General features: G+C 40.8%; 1 protein-coding gene across 2 annotated transcripts in view; it reads left to right on the top strand.

Moving 5' to 3' along the window:
- Positions 1-1,152: 1,152 nt before the first annotated feature.
- egln1b (egl-9 family hypoxia-inducible factor 1b) overlaps positions 1,153-18,705 on the top strand; it is a 39,471-nt gene continuing 21,918 nt past the window's right edge. Inside the window, exon 1 of one of the 2 annotated variants that reach the window (XM_058790842.1) lies at positions 1,153-2,142. In XM_058790842.1, the coding sequence (XP_058646825.1) occupies positions 1,438-2,142 (705 nt within the window). In that variant the 5' untranslated portion in view covers positions 1,153-1,437. The remainder of the gene's footprint in view (positions 2,143-18,705) is intronic. The other variant, XM_058790843.1, reaches the window with a different exon arrangement.

Genomic DNA, 18,705 nt, shown 5'->3' with positions numbered 1-18,705 from the left:
ATGTCAATGACAGAATCATTCTGATGAGTGATGCAGTGTCATCTGAGGGCCCGAGGACCACGGGCATCCAACAAAGGTCTTTGACCTTGTCCCTTACGCATAGAGATTTCTCCAGTTTCTCTGAATCTTTTGATGATGTTGTGCACTGTAGATGATATTTGCAAAGCCTTTGCAATTTGACGTTGAGGAACGCTGTTTTTAAATCTCTTTATGCACTCTTTCACAGATTGGAGAGCCTCTGCCCATCTTTACTTCTGAGAGACTCTGCCTCTCTTAGACATCCCTTTTATAGCTAATCATGTTACAGACCTGATGTCAATTAACTTTATTAGTTGCTAGATGCTCTCCCAGCTGAATCTTTTCAAAATTTCTTGCTTTTTCAGCCCTCTTTTGCCCCCGTGCCAACTTTTTTGAGACCTGTAGCAGGCATCAAATTTGAAATGAGCTCATTTAGTGGATAAAAGTGTAAAATTTCTCTGTTTAAACATTTGTGTTGTTCTCTATGTTAGAGATCACCATGTAGAGATTTTTATTTGAATTAAACCATATAAACAATACACAACAGTTTCAGAAAGACTGGAAAGTGTAGTACAGTAGTTCTGGTAGTTTTCTTTTCTTTTTTTTTAAATTTCATTTTTACATGAAACTTAAATTCATTTTTATGTTATTAAATTATTTAAAAGTAGACTTATATGCTATTATTTTTCTTTGTGTAAAACACTTTGAATTGCCTTTATGTATGAAATTTACTACAGAAAATATATCTATTATATATAAAAATATTTATATAAATAATTTATATTTATCTTTTTATTTTATATTCATTTAACTTATTTAATTACACATTTATCATATATGAATAAAATATAAACTATTTACTCGCTTGTTAGTTTTTTTATTTGTCTGTTTTCTTGTCTTACTACTCTGCAACTAATTCTGCTCATAATACAATAATACAGAGTTTATTTACTTCTTGACCTTGCTACTATGCATTTTGGAATTTTTATTTATTCATTTCTAATACACAGATCCATTATTTCTGCCCATTATGATTTTTGGTTGATCTTTATTATCATTATTATTATTTGTATTCATTTTCACTCCGCCCACACAAAGTTGTGAGAAGCACATGTGAATCATGCCCTCTCTCTCTGTCTATCCTGCATCTAGTGCGCATGCCCACATGGTTGACGTGCGCTGATCGCTGAAGAAAAGGGTCGGCCGGCGCCATGCGCTTCTATCATCGCACTCACAGCTTGCGCTGAGACTTCGCAAGTGTCAAAACATAGATGTCTCGGGAATGTGATAGCGTCACGTTGCCCTCCGTCAACTGGAATGAAAACGGTAGCGGAGGCCCAGGGGCAGCGTTTATTTCAATTTCGCTAGTGGATACTTGTGGCGACGTTGCAGGCTGATACTGTAACAGAGCGCTGAAACATGGAGGGAAACTCAAGGGAAAGCGACCGTCTGGAGCGAGAGCGCCAGTACTGCGAGTTGTGCGGGAAAATGGAGAACCTCATGAAGTGCGCACGGTGTCGCAGCTCGTCCTACTGCAGCAAAGAGCACCAGATACAGGACTGGAAGAAGCACAAGCGGGTGTGCAAGGAGGCCGACAAGCAGCAACAGCAGCCGTCGCCGCCGGCTGAAGAGCGCAGCCCCGTACAGGACAACAGTTCAGAACCATCCAAGACTTCTCAGAGTAACTCTGACGTTACGTCACCCGGCGAAAGAATGCCAGATTTTATCAAGTCCGCCACGCACTCTGAAACCAAACCGAGCGCAGACAGCGCGAAACCGAACGGACAGACGCGCTCGCCTCCTCAGAAGCTGGCCACGGACTATATCGTGCCCTGCATGAACAAGCACGGCATCTGTGTGATCGACAACTTCTTAGGTGAGGAGTTTGGACGGAGTACTCTGGAGGACGTGCAGGCGCTTTACCTGACCGGCGGCTTTACCGACGGACAGCTGGTCAGTCAGAGGAGCGACTCATCTAAGGACATTCGGGGGGATAAGATCACCTGGGTGGAGGGGAAGGAGCCCGGCTGTGAGAGGATAGCGTTTCTCATGAGCCGCATGGATGATCTGATCCGACACTGTAACGAGAAACTGGGCAACTATAGGATCAATGGAAGAACGAAAGTAAGTACAGCTGACATTTAGAGGACAGTTATGGCTGGTGCTCTCAGTAGTTTTGTGCTGATTTAAAAAGTTGTATGCACAACAAATGAGCGATTTTGAGAAATATCGCTGGCCAATCAAGTAGTGCTTTCATTATCAATATTAATATGCCTACCAATACCATCCCACGTTGAAAAGTTGCATGCGGGTCACCCCCTCATGGGCACCGCCATGTTGTCATGTTGATGTCACATGACCACCCACGCAGGCGCTGCAGGTAACCAGCTGCATAAATAAGATGTAAAACGGGCTAAACTTCACATCTTACAAATATTACATGAAAAGCAACAATACAAAAAGTAAGCTTTTTGTTGTGAATTAGCAGTAGTTAGTCAACAAACATCATGATGATATGTGTCAGAATTGAGTCTAAAACTACTTGTACTTCTGAGACGAGTAAGAGGCCGCTCAATCGTACTAAATGCACCTTTCATTTATAAAAGCATTATTTAGGAAAGTGAAACCTATATATGTTAGAATTTTAAAGGCCCAGAAAGTCATGGAGATTTTATAAGGAAAACAGCTTATGCTGATCTCTGAAATATTTAATCTGATAGTAACTGCTTTTTGTGAGTGCAGTGGCTATGAAATTATTTTCTTATCCCGTAATCTTGTGGAAAAGGAATGGAAAAATCATTGGGCAACAGGCATGGGAACATATGGTTGGGGGAACAGGTGAAAGGGCCAGTTAAATTAACACATTTCGGATGGGTTAGGTCTAAACTCATATCTGTGTCAGTTTATGGGAAGAGGCCTCACCTTTGATGCAGAGACATGTCCGCACCTGTCTTTCAATAGAAAGTGAATCTTAGGAAATATTATTCAGACATTTATATTAAAAATGAAAGTATGCATGTTCAATCTTCTCTGATACAGATACAGTTTAAGTTTGTCACTGTGTTTTTGTCATTGAAGGTTTTAATGAACAGCCTCTGTAGAATATTTCCTGAACATGCCAATATGAGTTTATCTGAAATCACAAGTTTCTCACATGACTTTTTTTACTGCATTTGTAGCAACTCTAAAAACCTCCTACAATACAAGTTCTGGACTGAACTAAACTAGATTAAAGACTTTGGATATATGCACCATCAGGTCTCTCCCCCAGGTTCAATTGTTCTTGAACATTCGACACCCACAAATAATGTCAGTCTGACCGTTTTTTTTTTAAACAGGATCTTCCTGTGGAGCCACCGACCATGTTACTGATAGTGCCTTTGTGAGTTATCCTCAACCAGCATGGCTCTCATATTTCCCCAGGTCAGGGAAACGCCTGCGACCACCAGCTGCTATCAGGCGTACCCAACTCATGCACAATGTTTGTCCAAACGTCTAACCTCTCAGGGTTTAGGGAAACGATCACCTTTTCCCTCGTACTGTAAACACGCATACAAGAAATTTGCAATGTTTATGCAAGAGTTACGTAAGATTAAGTTGTATGCCTCATTTTAGATCACGCACTATGGTAAATCATTTGGATTTTAAGGTCTTCAGGTCTTCTGGCTCATTAGAGTTTAAAGTGTCTTTTATTCGACGACGAAGACCCCAGTACTTCACTGACTGACTGTGCCTGGGGGAGTATGTGTTCCTCTTTTTTTATTTTTAAATATTCACTCCCTGTTCGCCACAGCAAGCCATCACAGGCATGTTTTCTGATCAGTCACGTACACCATGATCAGACTGTCAATAGAAACTACAGTATTATTAAAGAGAAACATGAATGCTTAAAACATTTATTTTTAAGCATAAATGTTTCCATGGCTAAAGATAAATATCATTAGGTAAAATATGTTATATTAGTGTATGCTGTGCACAGGATGTTGTAGTGTGAATAGCAGAAGGCTTGATGGGAGGTGATAGCACTTCCTGTAACTGCATATAAAACTGCATTTTAATGTCATTGTGATGGTCGCAGATGTACAGCAACACAATTCAGGATGCTCAGCAGGCATGTGACATTGAATTGGCCAGAGGGAAAGAGTCTGTTACATAAAACACAATGAACGGATAATATGTTTATGTTTTGTATTGATATTAAACTATAAACGAGCTTTGTGGTTGTTAAATATTGGAGGATCAGAGGCAGAGTATATACATCTGAGTTTCAGTGAGGCCGGAGATGGCGGAAGGGACGAAGAAGAGTAGAGAAACAGAAACAAAAGATAATGTTTATTGTGAAACAACAGGATGTGGCTTTTTTGAGTAGTTTTCATTGATTTTGATGGATATTTTTGGTACATTAAAATTGCATGGAATTTAAATATTATAATTCCTCTTAAAAGGATAGTTCACCCCAAAATGAACATTGTCACCATTTACTTTCACTCATGTTGGTAATTTACAGTTCAATTCTCGCTAACAAACCATCTTCGCCCTCAAACTACTAATTTGCTGCTTATTAATAGTTAGTAACGTAGGCCTAGTTGTTAAGTTTAGGTATTGGGTAGGATTAGGGATGTAGAATATGGTCTTGCAGAATATGTGCTTCATAAGTACTAATAAACAGCTAATATGTTAATAATAGGCATGCTAATAAGCAACTAGTTAATAGTGAGAACTGGTCCCTATAATAAAGTGTTATTTTAATTGGCAAGTTCGCAACATATCACCCTGTATTCTTTTTAATTCATGTAGAAAAATAAATAAACGAAAACTAAAATAGTTGCATATTTTGCACCCTGTTAAGGTTTTAATTAATATTTTCAGAATGTACCAAGTCGTATTGTTCCTTGTGTCCGTGGTTCTTGCACGTCTTTCAGCTGCAATGCCCTTCTCTGAATCTTTAGTGTCATAGCATACCTATGTTGTGAAAGTGCTTTTGTAGTCTGTATTGGTGCAATAAAAGCGACCATTTGTCAGTGCATACAATACCTAAGTTGTGAATGTGCTTTTGTAGCCTGTATTGATGCAATAAAAATGATTACTTACCACTGAATAACAGCAGAAGTTGTTTTCACAAAATAAACAAACATGCAGTGCAATCAGTGTAGTTCGATTCACGAACAAATGACTTTTTTCTTCTTCTTTTTTTAATTTTTTTAAGTGAAACAAAAACATGTGCAGCTAGCACATGATCAGACTGTCAATAGACACCATTCCCAAACAAATTACTTTTTCGGTCTGTTTTTTAGTAAATAAAAAACATACAGCATAACCAGTGAAGCTTGATTCTCAAAAATGACTATTATGAGCCAGTTATTTTTCTAATGAATCATTTAATAATAATTTAATGAATTCAGAAAGTCATGGCATTAAATGTACTTTTGTCTAAACAGTCTTAAATCAAGATATATATTTACTTGAAATGCAAAATGAAGAAAGTTAAAGGCTTGTTTTCTGAGAAATTGAACACAAATAAGTGAGTATGCTAAAAACAAATTTTTCTGAGGCCGAGAGAGAATTCTTTCCGTATGTAAGCAAACTGCCCATTTATGAATTAAAGGGGTCATATGATGCGATTTCAAGTTTTCCTTTCTCTTTGGAGTGTTACAAGCTGTTTGTGCATAGATAAGATCCCTGAAGTTGCAAAGACTAAAGTCTCAAAACCAAAGAGATATTCTTTATAAAAGTTAAGACTCGACCATGCCCCCCTAAAACGGCTCATTCAAACACGCCCCCACATGTCTACGTCACGGTGTGGGGAGATTTGCAAAACACCGCCCAAACGTACACACAAAGAAAGAAGGCGGGACTTTTATTCTCGCTGTAGTATTGCTACTGCCGCTGGCGCCATGTCGTGGAGACGCTGTGTTTCGTTGTGAAAGCGAAACTACTTTGTTTGGGCTTCCAAAAGAGGACACAACTAGAAATCAGTGGTTAAGTTGTATTTACAACACTGTTCCAGAACAGTTCAACCCAAATATTAGAGTGTGTCCAGCGCATTTTAACAGAGGACTATTTCCTGAACCTGGGAGTAGCCTGCCAGCTGTGCTCAAAGACTGTTTCTATAAAGTGGGGCAAATCCAACTTTGCAAGGACAGGCTGGCGCTTTTGACTCACAGCCTGTAAGTTTGTTTTCATATTTAAAGAATTTGCCACTGACGATTCAAACGTGAGCTTTGAGCTGCGTGGAGTAGTGCTTGTTGTTTGTCATTTCTCCGATCACGAATGCAGATGTGGTAATGTTTACCAATAATGTACAGTATGTGGAAAATAATGTGTTTTTTGAACCTTAAACCGCATAAACATTGTATTACACCAAATACACAAAATTATGTTCTTTTTAGTAACGTCATATGACCCCTTTAAATCAGAAAATAGTTTTTGTCTATCGTAGACCCAGGGGCTCTACCACCACCTGCTTGGCCACCTTCTGGGTGTCAGGGTGAAGAATGTGTGCCGCAATACGACACAATGAATTGCCAAGAGGTCATGTTTACATTACGTGACCAGAGATATGCTGGCTGGATCAGAATGGGCTGTTTTTGAGTGTATTCATAAGAGCAGTTCATTCCCTTTGGAAATTCCAACCTCAGTGGGAAGGATGTATAGTATTTCTTTGTGTCTGCATTGACATCTAGTTACATGCTTTTTTGTTTTTGTTCCCTTATGTCAGGAAACCTTGCATGCCACAAACAGGGATCTTACGAGGTTGTTACTTGAAGGCGGAAAGCTGATGTGTAAAACACCTTTAGACTTCATAATGAACTATAATGAGGCTTGTTTTTAAAATTTTGGTGCATATGAGGGTTAGTTTATACTGTACGTGCATAAGTGTTTTCTTGTGCGTGCAAGTTGGGCCTATTTTCTACAGCAAAAGAAGCTTGTGTGTTTGATTGATCTTTTGGACATATCTTGTCACTGCTTTCTCCTCGACGTGTTTGTTAATGGTGCAGTGTGGTGTCTGTCTGCCAGGGTTTCAGTGCTGGAACAGCAGTGCAGCTGCACGCTCTGCACGTAGCAGGAGTACAAGAACTGTCTGCCTGGCTAAAGTCCAGCAGCTGAGTTTTATATCAGCTCTGCATTGCTCACTGGAAGGGACAGCAGCAGGTCAAGACCATGTGCAGCTCACATAACGGAGAAAGGACATGTTGTAAACCCACCAGAGCCTCTTTTGGGAAAACAAATCACTGTTATGGATGTGTTAGAGTAAATGACATAAGGGAATATTTTCAACGGTTTATCATGCTGTTGTTAATTTCCCTCATTTAAAAAAAAAAATACTGTTTTGTTTTTATAGCAATATATTTTTGTAGAATGATAGAGTAAAAAATGATGTTTACACACAGTGCCTTGCATCCGACGGTGGAAAAAAAGAGTAAAGGAAATGTGCGTGACTTGAGGCTTTAAAACAGAAACATCCCCCAGGGAGATGAGAATGAAAAGATCTGATAAAGAAAATGTTTAAACTAGTTAGTTAACACAGCATTGTTTTAATTAAGTAGTTTAGATTCGTTTATTTATTTATTATTTTTAGTGTCTGTGTAGAATCATTAGCAATGTCAGACATGGACGCTGATCATGCAGTGATTTATTTATTTTAGGCTGATGTAAGGCATTTTCCAGTTCTGATTGTTTGTATTAATTGCCCTTTGCCTACTAGACTTGATGTATAGTTCACCCCAAAATTAAAATTTACTCATCCTCATTTTAATGACTTTCTATCTTCTGTGAAAAATTGTTGTTTGAAAATGGTTAAGTAAAAATGTGATTTTAAAGCTAAGGTGAAGGGCAGTATTCAGAATGTAATACAGTAGGCATGACATCTCTTATCATCACCAAGGCTGCATTTATTTGCTAAAAAAAAAAAGAATGTTAACATGAACACATGAACATAATCTCTAGAACTGCTCTGAAAGTTTATGAGGATTTTACAGTTTCTTTTGACAAAAGTATTGTCACATCATATATGTCACAATCCCTAGTCACCAGCCCAGTCACAGCCACCATCAGTACTTTGGACTCCCAGAATCCCGCTGGACTCACACCTGCACCCAGTCCCCAATCAGAGCACCTGCCACCATTTACCTCATTAACTACCCTATATAAGCAGTCACTTTTCACACCCTCATTGTCTGGTCTCGTCTAGGTTTACCAATACCTGATTCCTTCCCTACACATCTACATTCTCACATCCTGTCATCTCTTCTTCAGCCTGCAAAGAGGAAAAGAAACGTTGTAACTCCTTACCTAACTACCCTACCTGGACTCTCACCAGTCATCTGCCTGTCCTCGCCGTCTGCATCATCTGTCAGACCTGTAAAGATATACAAGGTTGCACGCTCCTCTCTGGGCTCATCACTTACCTGTTTGGATCTCCTGAAAGGATAAAGATAAGGACTGTTATTCCTCAGTTGATTGAGCTTCATTGACCGTTTATGTTTGAACTTACCTGTTTGGATCTCCTGAAAGGATAATAAGGACTGTTCTTCCTCAGTTGATTGAGCTTCATAGACTGTTTATGTTTTGAATCTGCCTTCAGTTTGTGAAAATAAAGAAGCTCAGAAACTTAACTTCCACTGTGTGCCTTTCAATACAGTTGTGACAGAAGACCAGACCATAACATAAAGAATTGGAGCACCATGAAACCCTTCGCTCAGAAGGGCCAGCCAATGGTGGACTTTGTGCTGGAGTTCTGGGAGCTGGCCAAAAATTCCTCACTGTGCGATTTGGAGCTGAAAGTTTGGTTTCTTGGAGGCCTAGACAATCGGTGGTACTCCAGAATGCCCAAGAACCTTCTCACAAGCTCCCTCACAGAGTGCATGTATTATACCCTGCAGCTGAGTAGATCCACTCTCGACAAATCGCCCAGTCCATCCTCAGAGTCAGCACCCAACATAGACGCCGTACTCCAGTCATCATCCATCCTGGACACCAGTCCAAAATCAGCACCTGTAATGGCCGCCAGCGCAAATTCAACACTCATCATGACCACTGACCCTCTATCATTTCTCAGGATTGCTGCCGCTCTGGAGTCCGTTCCAGTGCCTAACCCAATCCCTGAGTCTGTTCCCGAATCTTCTCCAGTCCACATATCAGTTTCAGAAACCACACCAGCTTCCTCAATAGACCACTATCATTCCAATCCACCTCCCTGTTCCTTGTCAACACAAGAAATCCCCCCCAGACCTTCTTCGAAACATGGAGCACAGACTAGACGTGGCTCCAGACCCTGATCCAAGATCAGCGACGTCTCCAGCCACTCATTCTGGGTCTGTGCCTGGGCATCTCCCAGAATTCTTCCCTGAACCCTCGTTACCCATGGCCCAGAGTCAAGGGATGGCTCTAGCCCCTGACCAGAGTCGTAGACTCGCTCCAGCGAGTAACCTGGGTGATAGACTAGTTCTAGTTCCTTTTTCTAATAAGTCCCATTCCTTTATCATGACCGGGAGTGCCTTTCCCTGTTCCAGTGAATCTAGTCCCTTTGTCACAGCCAGGAGCGCTGTTCCCTGCTCCAGGGAATCTAGTCCCCTTGTCACGGTCAGGAGTGCCGTTCCCTGTTCCAGTGAATCTAGTACCCTTGTCACGGCCAGGAGTGGCGTTCTATCTTCTATCGGATCCAGTTCCCTCGTCACGTCCAGGAGAGCCATTTCCTTTACTGATAGATTCAGTTCCCCCGTAACGGCCAGGAGTGCTGTACTATTTCCTGTCGGATCCAGTTCCCTCGTTACGGCCAGGAGAGCCGTTCCCTTTGCTGATAGATTCAGTTCCCTCATAATGGCCAGGAGTGCCGTACTATTTCCTGTCAAATCCAATTCCCTCCCGAGACACAGCCAGAAGTGCTGTTCCCTTCACTAATAAATTCAGTTCCCTCATCACGGCCAGGTGTGCTGTCCCCTACCCTGGTGGATTCAATTCCCTAAAGACGGTCAGAAGGGACATTCACGTGACAAATGTATTCAGTCCCTCTAACACAGCCCTGAGTGCGGTTTACCACTGCACAGGATCTGAGTGGCTCATCACGACACATGGATCTAGTTCGCCCATCATGGCCACAAAGACCATGCCTTGGTCTAGCTCTCCATCTCCTCTGGTCCAGTCTGACTTGCCTATGTCCACTGAGTCTCCATTAAGTCTCTTCAACACTATCAAGTCACCTGAACCCTCCTCCACAACCCGGTCACCACGTCAGTCAGTCCCCAGACACCCGGTTCACCTGACTACCATCCCACCAAGGGCCAGCATTGACATAATCCCTGAAACCTTTGTTAACCTCTCTGTTTCTGCCCTCTCAGCCTTCCCAAAGCAGCTCTGGTGTTCGGGCATGGAGACCCTCTGTCCCAGTACTCTGGTGGTCGTCGGCTCTGCCGTGGAGATCTCCTGCTCCAGTGCTCTGGTGGTCGTCAGCTCCGCTGTGGAGACATCCTTCTCCAGTGCTTTGGTGGTCGCCGGCTTCGCCATGGAGACCTCCTGCTCTAGTGCTCAGGAGATTCTTCCTGTCTTCGTCCTGGGTCCTCCCTCTATCTACACCACCCTGGACCCAATCGTCTCTGCTCTGGATATTCCCTCCGTCTGCTCCGCCCTGGTTCCCCCTGTCTCCACTTGAAGTACCATCACGGCGTGAGGTCACGCCTTTGAGGAGGGCACAATCCCTAGTCGCCAGCCCAGTCACAGCCACCATCAGTACTTTGGACTCAATTTTCCAGAATCCTGCTGGACTCACACCTTCACCTAGTCCCCAATCAGAGCACCTGCCACCATTTACCTCATTAACTACTCTATATAAGCAGTCACTTTTCACACCCTCATTCCTTTCCTACACATCTAAATTCTCACGTCCTGTCATCTCTTCTTCAGCCTGCCAACCTGCAAAGAGGAAAAGAAACGTTGTTACTCCTTACCTAACTCACCTACCTGGAATCTCACCTGTCATCTGCCTGTCTTCGCCATCTGCATCATCTGTCGGACTTTAGCTGTTGCGGCGCGCCGTCTGGTGTACACGCGGTGTAAACCTTCTTTTGTTCCACAGACGTTTTCCTCTCTTGTTTTTATCCGCCATCTCTGTCGTCGCTCGGCTAATGTCCATCATGAGCACTCTCTCCTCTGCATCATGAGTGTAGACGCCCCTTACTGCTGATTGGCTACAAGTTTGTTTTGGTACTGGGCCCAAGTTTCTTAAAGCGTTTTTGAAAAAATACATACCCCACCTTTTAATAGGGACAGTGTACAAGTGCACCAAATCCTTCTCTGATAAGAACCAGAAGATGCTTTTCATCACATAATAATCAGATATGTCTTTCCACCTGTAGTCCCTAATGGCCGGCTCAACATTGCAGAAAGCTACCATGCCAAGAATCTTTTGACTAAAATGTTCATTAGTTTCAGTGACATTTATTCCTTCATTCTAATTCGTTTTTTTTTTTTTTTTTGCAAACAATTAAAGACTTAATTTTGGTCCGTTTTATGTTGTTTAAGAAAAGAAATATGACCGTTTAAAAAAGGAAATTTGATTGTTAAATTAATTTATTAAAGAGGTAAATTATCTTAAAATTTCACATGCATTTGAATCAGATTCAATGATATGGTCAGTTTGCACCCAGATGGTGCATCTCTCTTTTCCCCTACAGTGTTTTTATAAAATTATGGAAAATAACTGTTGCAGTGCTGCAAAACTATTAACTTTACTTTTTATCACAACAAGAATAGCAATGTTCAAAGAATTCCAAGATTTACTAGTCATTACTTTTATAAATAACTGCAACTGCAGTCATTTATAAGTATATTTTAAATATTTTTCTATTAATATGTTAGTCTGCATTGCTTGAACATATATTTTGAGAAATTAAATTCTTCTCCCATTCAAAAATGAATCCCGCATTTATGAGGGATTTAGGCTGTCACTCCTGAACTGCTGCTTGTACAGGGTATGGCCGTTAGCAGCATGAAAAACAAACCTTTTATTCAAATTCTGAATGGATTAGAATGTGCGCAAATAGCCATTCCTTTGAAATCACTAAAAAGATGTCACTTCAGTCCATTGCAATCTCAGAAAGTTCCTTTATAATTAATGAATCTCTTATTTACATCATCTTACAGAGAGATGATTCGCAAGTGTGCAGGAAAAAAAATCCAGCATTTAGAGGTGAGTGAACATAATGGCCAATCACAGGTGTTCAAGAAATCAACAGATATGTCTGTGATTGGATACATTGCTCAGTGCTACGAAAACACGTAAAGAACCTTGACACTTTCCAGAGCGCTAACACAAATACCAAAGTCTCAAGTAGGTGTGAGTAGTATTAATTTCTTCCGCATCTCATCCGACGCCTGTTGCTAATTCTAAAATGTCATTTTAGACCTAGTAACGGAGGTTTGAGCCGCTGATAGCAGAATAAAATGCAGTTAATATCTAAGTTATGAGAGAGAGAGAGAGAGAGAGAGAGAGAGAGGAGATATTACCTCTGTGCGTCTCTCAAAAGTGTTCGACAGCAATGTCTCTAGTAACAGTGAAACTTTAAAGGGGTCATATAATGGTACATGCACTTTTACAAGTTGATTGTACTGAAATGTGTGTTAGCAGTGCCTGTACACAACCATCATAAAATGATAAAAATCCATCCAGTGTTTTTTTTTTAAATCTCCTTATTTGTTTTACCCGTCTCAAATCAAGCCGTTCGACCGTGTGGCGTCACACGGTCGGACGCCTCCCACGATGGTTGATTGACAGCAGTGTTTCAACACAGACCCGCCTTGCTCGTGAGCGAGCTGTCAATCATAGTCCGCGTCATTGTTGATATACGCTGGAGCTGTCTATGAGCAGAATGGCGTCTAAGCGATTGTGGTGTTCTGTTCTCGGTGCAATAATGAACACAGCAGTCATTTTGATGTTCCTAAGTCCGAACCGCTGAAGACACAGTGGCCGAGTTTCGCTTTTGAAGGAATATTCCCCACGAGCAACGCGTCAATGTTTTCATGTTTGCGCGAATCATTTTTCACCAGACTGCTTTATAAATGAAGGTCAGTATAAAGCTGGTTTTGCTAAGAAGCTGCTCCTGAAAAAGAATCGGTACCAACTATTCGTGTTCCTGCTGAACCTCCAGAAGAAGTGAGTGTAACGCTTAATTAACCTTTATATTAATCTTTGCAAATCGCTAGCACGCTTCACGATGTATGTGGCTAATGTTTACATTCAGGGTACATGCATGTTTTCTATTTACGACGTTCTCAATATAATGAATAATCCCACGTTTATAATGAACAAAACGTTAGGGTTGCACAGTATCCTCAGAGACTCCCGCTGCCATTCTTCAAAATATACCCTCAACTGTTGTCAAGGCAACACTCCACGTGTGTTGTGTCAAAAACGCCCCACAGAACAGAGGGGCGGGGCGAGCAAAGCTCACTAGCATTTAAAAACACACGCACTAAAACGGTGTGCTGAAAACAGAGCTGTTTTTGAGCAGGTAAAATGAGTGTTTTCTTACAATACTAATGAGAATTTTTAATTAAAGTATATTACAAACTTTCAATTTAGACCCTAAAGAATCATATTAGCTTGTACAAAAATGGCATTATATGACCCCTTTAAGTTCATTTTCCACACAAACAGCACCGTTGTTACCTCGCTTGTGAGAAGTCATGTAGTTTTTAAGTTGTTAAACTATGTTACTAATAAAATTGTCAGAGTAGCGCTAACAACATTAGCGCGTATGTTAACGTGTGTGCAAATTGTATCTATGTGAGGGAGAGAGAGCGGGAGAAATAGAGCATGCGCTTTCTTTTGTCATTTTTATCCTGTTGTTTACTATATTTATTTGTTTGGCCAGTGTCATTGTGGGTTTTGATTCATTTGCTGTTGTAGGCTGTAAGGACATTTGAAATAACTCAAATAATTTGGCGAAGTTATATGGTCAGGTAATTTACATTTACATTTATGCATTTGGCAGACGCTTTTATCCAAAGCGACTTACATTGCATTCAAGTTACAGTTTTTACATTTTATCAGCTCTTGCTTTCCCTGGGAATCGAACCCATGATCTTATGTATGATCCATGATCTTATGAGGTAATGCGGTCAAGAGTTGCCTGGAGCTACGTTCGCCGTGCGTTTCCCTGAAAATAATTGCACACCTTAGAACGTTCGTCAGCCAATCAGATTCAAGCATTCAGCAGCCCTGTAGTATATGTATATATGTGACCCTGGACCACAAAACCAGTCATAAGTGTCAATTTTTCTAAATTGAGATTTATGCATCATCTGAAAGCTGAATAAATAAGTGTTCCATTGATGTATGGTTTGTTAGGATAGGACAATATTTGTCCGAGATACAACTATTGGAAAATCTGGAATCTGTGGGTGCAAAAAAATAAAAATATTGTGAAAATCGCCTTTAAAGTTGTCCAAATGAAGTTCTTAGAAATGCATATTACTAATCAAAAATGAAGTTTTTATATGTTTACGATAAGAAATTAAAAAAATATCTTCATGGAACATGATCTTTACTTAGCCTAATATCCTAATGATTTTTGGCATAAAAGAAAAATTGATAATTTTGACCCATACCATGTATTTTTGGCTATTGCTACAAATATACCCCAGCGACTTAAGACTGGTTTTGTGGTCCACATATATTTATTCCATGGTCTGTCTGAATACTGGATTCTGATTGGCTGGCAGGTATGCATTAAAAGATTTAATGCACAGGTAGTTCCAAGTCAGTTTAATCCCCGTTCCATATTAATGCGCTGCTTTAATTGATGCGCACACACACACACACACACAGAGAGAGAGAGAGATCGCAGATTCCGCTGTTGTAAATTTGTTGTCAATGCTTCCCTGCGATTTTTCATTAATAACATAAGCTAGATACAAGATCGCTACATTATTTTCCTCAACAACGAGGTGATAAAATCGCTGTTTTTGAAGTAATTGAAGAGACGCGCAGACTCGGGTAACGCACAGGTTAACGTCAGGTAGCGTCTCTCTCTCTTTTCTCTCTCTCGCTCTCTCTCGATCGATAATTAATTGAAATAAATGCTATAATTCATTCAAATAAATGTGATCTTACCACACTAATTCATCTCTGTGTCTGATTTGAAGCGGGCAGAATGCTAGAGCTAACGAACCGTAACTGACAAAAATAACTGTCATTTTTACCCTTCTGGTCATACATTGCGCTGCAAAGAGCAATACTGGTTTTAAATTGTCTATAACTTGGCAAATGACCATGGAATAAGTGGGATAATCAACGGCTTGCCATGCATTAAAGGATCTTAAATGCACTTCGTGGAGGCAACCACCCTCAAAGTTTACCACCCCACCCACAAAGCTTATCTGTTTTTATGGAGGCGATTTAAGGTAAATTGCAAACACCACATCTGCGCTTGTTTGTACATCTACTATTTTTCAAATTCACAACGACACAATGGTTGTTTACGGCGATGCAAAGAATTGTGGGTTATCTGCATCCTCTGAACTCCTGTGAAAGAAGGTCGCATTCGGAGTGTCCTCCTTGCTTCTCTGAAATGAGACAGCCTTGATGATGTTTGCAGCCTTCGAATGCTATCTCCGGAGGGCGCAGCCTTTTAAAACCCCTTTCACACTGCACGTTGGTCCCGGAAAATTGCCGGAGTGCCTTCTGTGTGATCACAAACACATCATGGGATTAATTTCGGGGATCGATCCCGGGTTGGGGACCTAGTAATATTGCCGGGTTCAGTCCCGGAACGAGCTCTGTTTGAACAAAAGCCAGAACCAATGCCGTAAAGGGTGTGTCGTAGTGATAACGCACGTTATCGTGCGACTCTTTTACCGGGTATTTTGAAGGCAGATCAATGTTCCTGACGAAAAAATGTGCAAACTGTAATAATGAAGCAGCGAACGGGGAGCTCCTCACTGTCCGTGCTGAAGCAGAGATCGTTAGCCAGTTTAGTGGAATGGTGCGCATCGCATTACACATCGCATCCTAATGTCACGTGTCTTTACGGGTTGTGTGTGAACACATGCACAGATTCTGGAAAATCTTTTTCAGATTCTGTTTTTTCTGTTGTAAATGTTTGTTGCACATGATGACAGGGGTAGAGGACTCCCACATAAAGCACTGTCATGATAATAGCGTTCCATCCAGAGCCAAACTGTTTCTAGTTTTGGTTTTGTTCAAACCCACCATGGAAAACACACTGCATCTGAATTTGAATTTGGGGAAGCCTCAGTGCTTTATATGGGAGCCCCCTACCCCTGCCATCAAGATGTGCAACAAACACAACAGAAAAAAATAAAATCATATGCTGAAATGTGTTCTCTCTCTCTCTCTCTTTCTCACACACACACAGAGAGAGAGAGAGAGAGAGCTTGACATACATGTTCAGGACAAGTTCTGTAATCCTACTGTGTGTGTACAGTATGTACACTGAGCACTGCTGTTCTGTTGACATGTTTGAGGCCAAATTTCTTTGTATTTTTGATCCTTTTTTAAATATGTAAAACAATTTATTTTATTTGGATGAATTTTTCTGTCTTTTATCAGATTCACCAACTGTTATAACATCTCTAGTACTTTCCTTTCAGGAAGCCAACGCTAAGTTAAAGCTTCTGGTTGCAAAGCAGTTGGAGAGTTTTTTGTTTGTTTTTGACTGCATCAATAATACTTTAGCGCGAATTTGACTATATTCCCCAACATCAGCTCTCACTATCATTTCACAGGCAAGTGATTTCGTAGAGGAATCTTAAAATCAAAAAAATAAATGAAGGGGTTACCTACAGCATTCATCGGATCTTTCTCTTCCAATTTACACTCCATGTGCGCGCGCATCCATGTTGCTTAGTAAGGAACCCGCTTGCGGCAGAATCGCGTAATTTAAACGGAAACAACAACCAGGGGCGGACTTAGCAATTTGGGGGCCCTAAGCAAATTCCAGGTATGGGGCCCCCATACAATATGTGTCCTTTTATGCTTAACCCCTATTTTGCTCACTCGCTCAAGTTTTTAGTTTATTTATCCCTTCACAACCAGTAATTAGTCAACTTGCTGCTGTTCTAAAGCCAAATTAGGCTACTTTTTTTTTTTCCGGATCACAAAAGGAAGACATCAATAAATAAATAAATAAAAGAAAAATGCGTGCACTTGTCCATTTAATAAATTGCAAAATTTCAATCTTTTACAAACATAAACTATCCCATGCAACTCATTCCAAGTGTTTATAACCCTCATTTTGCTTGCTCGCTCTAGTTTATAGTTTATTTGTATCACACAACCAGTAATTTGTTAATCAGTAATTCTACCTTATTTTTTGAGATTACAAATGAAGACATTATCAAAAAAAAAAAAAAAAAAAAAAAACTTGCACTTGTCCATTCAATAAATTGTAAACCTTTCCAATCTTTTTACAAACATAAAATTATCCCAGGCAATTAATTATATATTCCAAGTGTTCTGAAGGCATACTTTAGGCTTTGCCGAGAAACAAATCGAAAATGAAACCTATTATTAAGGGAAAATCTCCAGTCATTGCATTCGTGCATTTATACGAGTGCGCGGCAGTTCGCGCCAGTGCGCCTAGGAGAAGCACACAAGAGAGTTATTTTGAAACATCAAGATAAATAAAATTGTGAGCGCTCCCTCATAATCATTATAGCTGTCTCTCACTTCAATTCATTGCGATCTCACGACGTTCCGTTAATAAGCTCTACACTGCACAATGAATCTCTTATTTACATCGTATCTACACTTTGTTATAATGAGATGATCCCCGACCTTGCAGAACTCAGCACTTGACAAAAACTCGGCATTTTGATCAGTAAGTGGATTCTAACTTAAACACTTCTGGTCACTGCGTTCAAGAAATCAGCGCACATGTCTGTGAACGGCTACAGTGCTCAACGCTGCAAATATGTTTTTCCAATATCAAATGGGGCCCCCTGATTCCCCGGGGCCCTAAGCGGCCGCTTACTTCGCTTATTGGTTAAGTCCGCCCCTGACAACAACACCCTAATTTCTGATTGGCTGGTAGGTGGCATTTAACTCTATAACTACAGAGTCGAGAGAGCTATGAACTCGGCAGAAAACTTACCTCAGTATTCCCTCATCTATTAATGGTATATTGTATAGTAATTGTAGCGGGACAAGTTATCCCTTCTCAGCGTGAGAAATACAAGGTGTGGCGTGAGAGAGTGTGAACTGGTTGAAATGCGTGAGTCTCACTCCGATTGCGTGAGACTTGAGAGCCCTGTGTTTTATATGTTTTGCACTGCAGCTGATCTTGCTGGAGAGAGATGACATTAAACCAGAATATTTCTAGTAATGTTTAACAAACTGCATTAATGCAAATTACTGCAAAAACAAACTGCTTTCTGAATTTGTCATGGATTTTGAGAACCTAATACAAATATAGATAGTGGTCGCAGCTGTTTGCGCACACAGCGGCACATCCAGGTGTATCAGAGACGTCGAAACTGGACTACATGCACACTGAAGCTCTGATTGAAATGCTTTTTGTGTTGTGGGACTATGGCATCCCCTCCATCTCCTTCACCCTCCTCCCTGGTCACGGATCTTTGCAGGCGATGATGGGAGAGTGGTGGCATGGCATCCAGACGCAAAACCCGCTATGTGATGTTGATGCGTGCCGTCCGCACCCACCCCTCCTC

Source organism: Onychostoma macrolepis, chromosome 11, assembly GCF_012432095.1.
Source record: "Onychostoma macrolepis isolate SWU-2019 chromosome 11, ASM1243209v1, whole genome shotgun sequence".
In the NCBI taxonomy this organism is placed as follows: Eukaryota; Metazoa; Chordata; class Actinopteri; order Cypriniformes; family Cyprinidae; genus Onychostoma; species Onychostoma macrolepis.
Note: the sequence above shows the minus strand (reverse complement) of the source record. Positions and strands in the feature narration are given on the sequence as shown.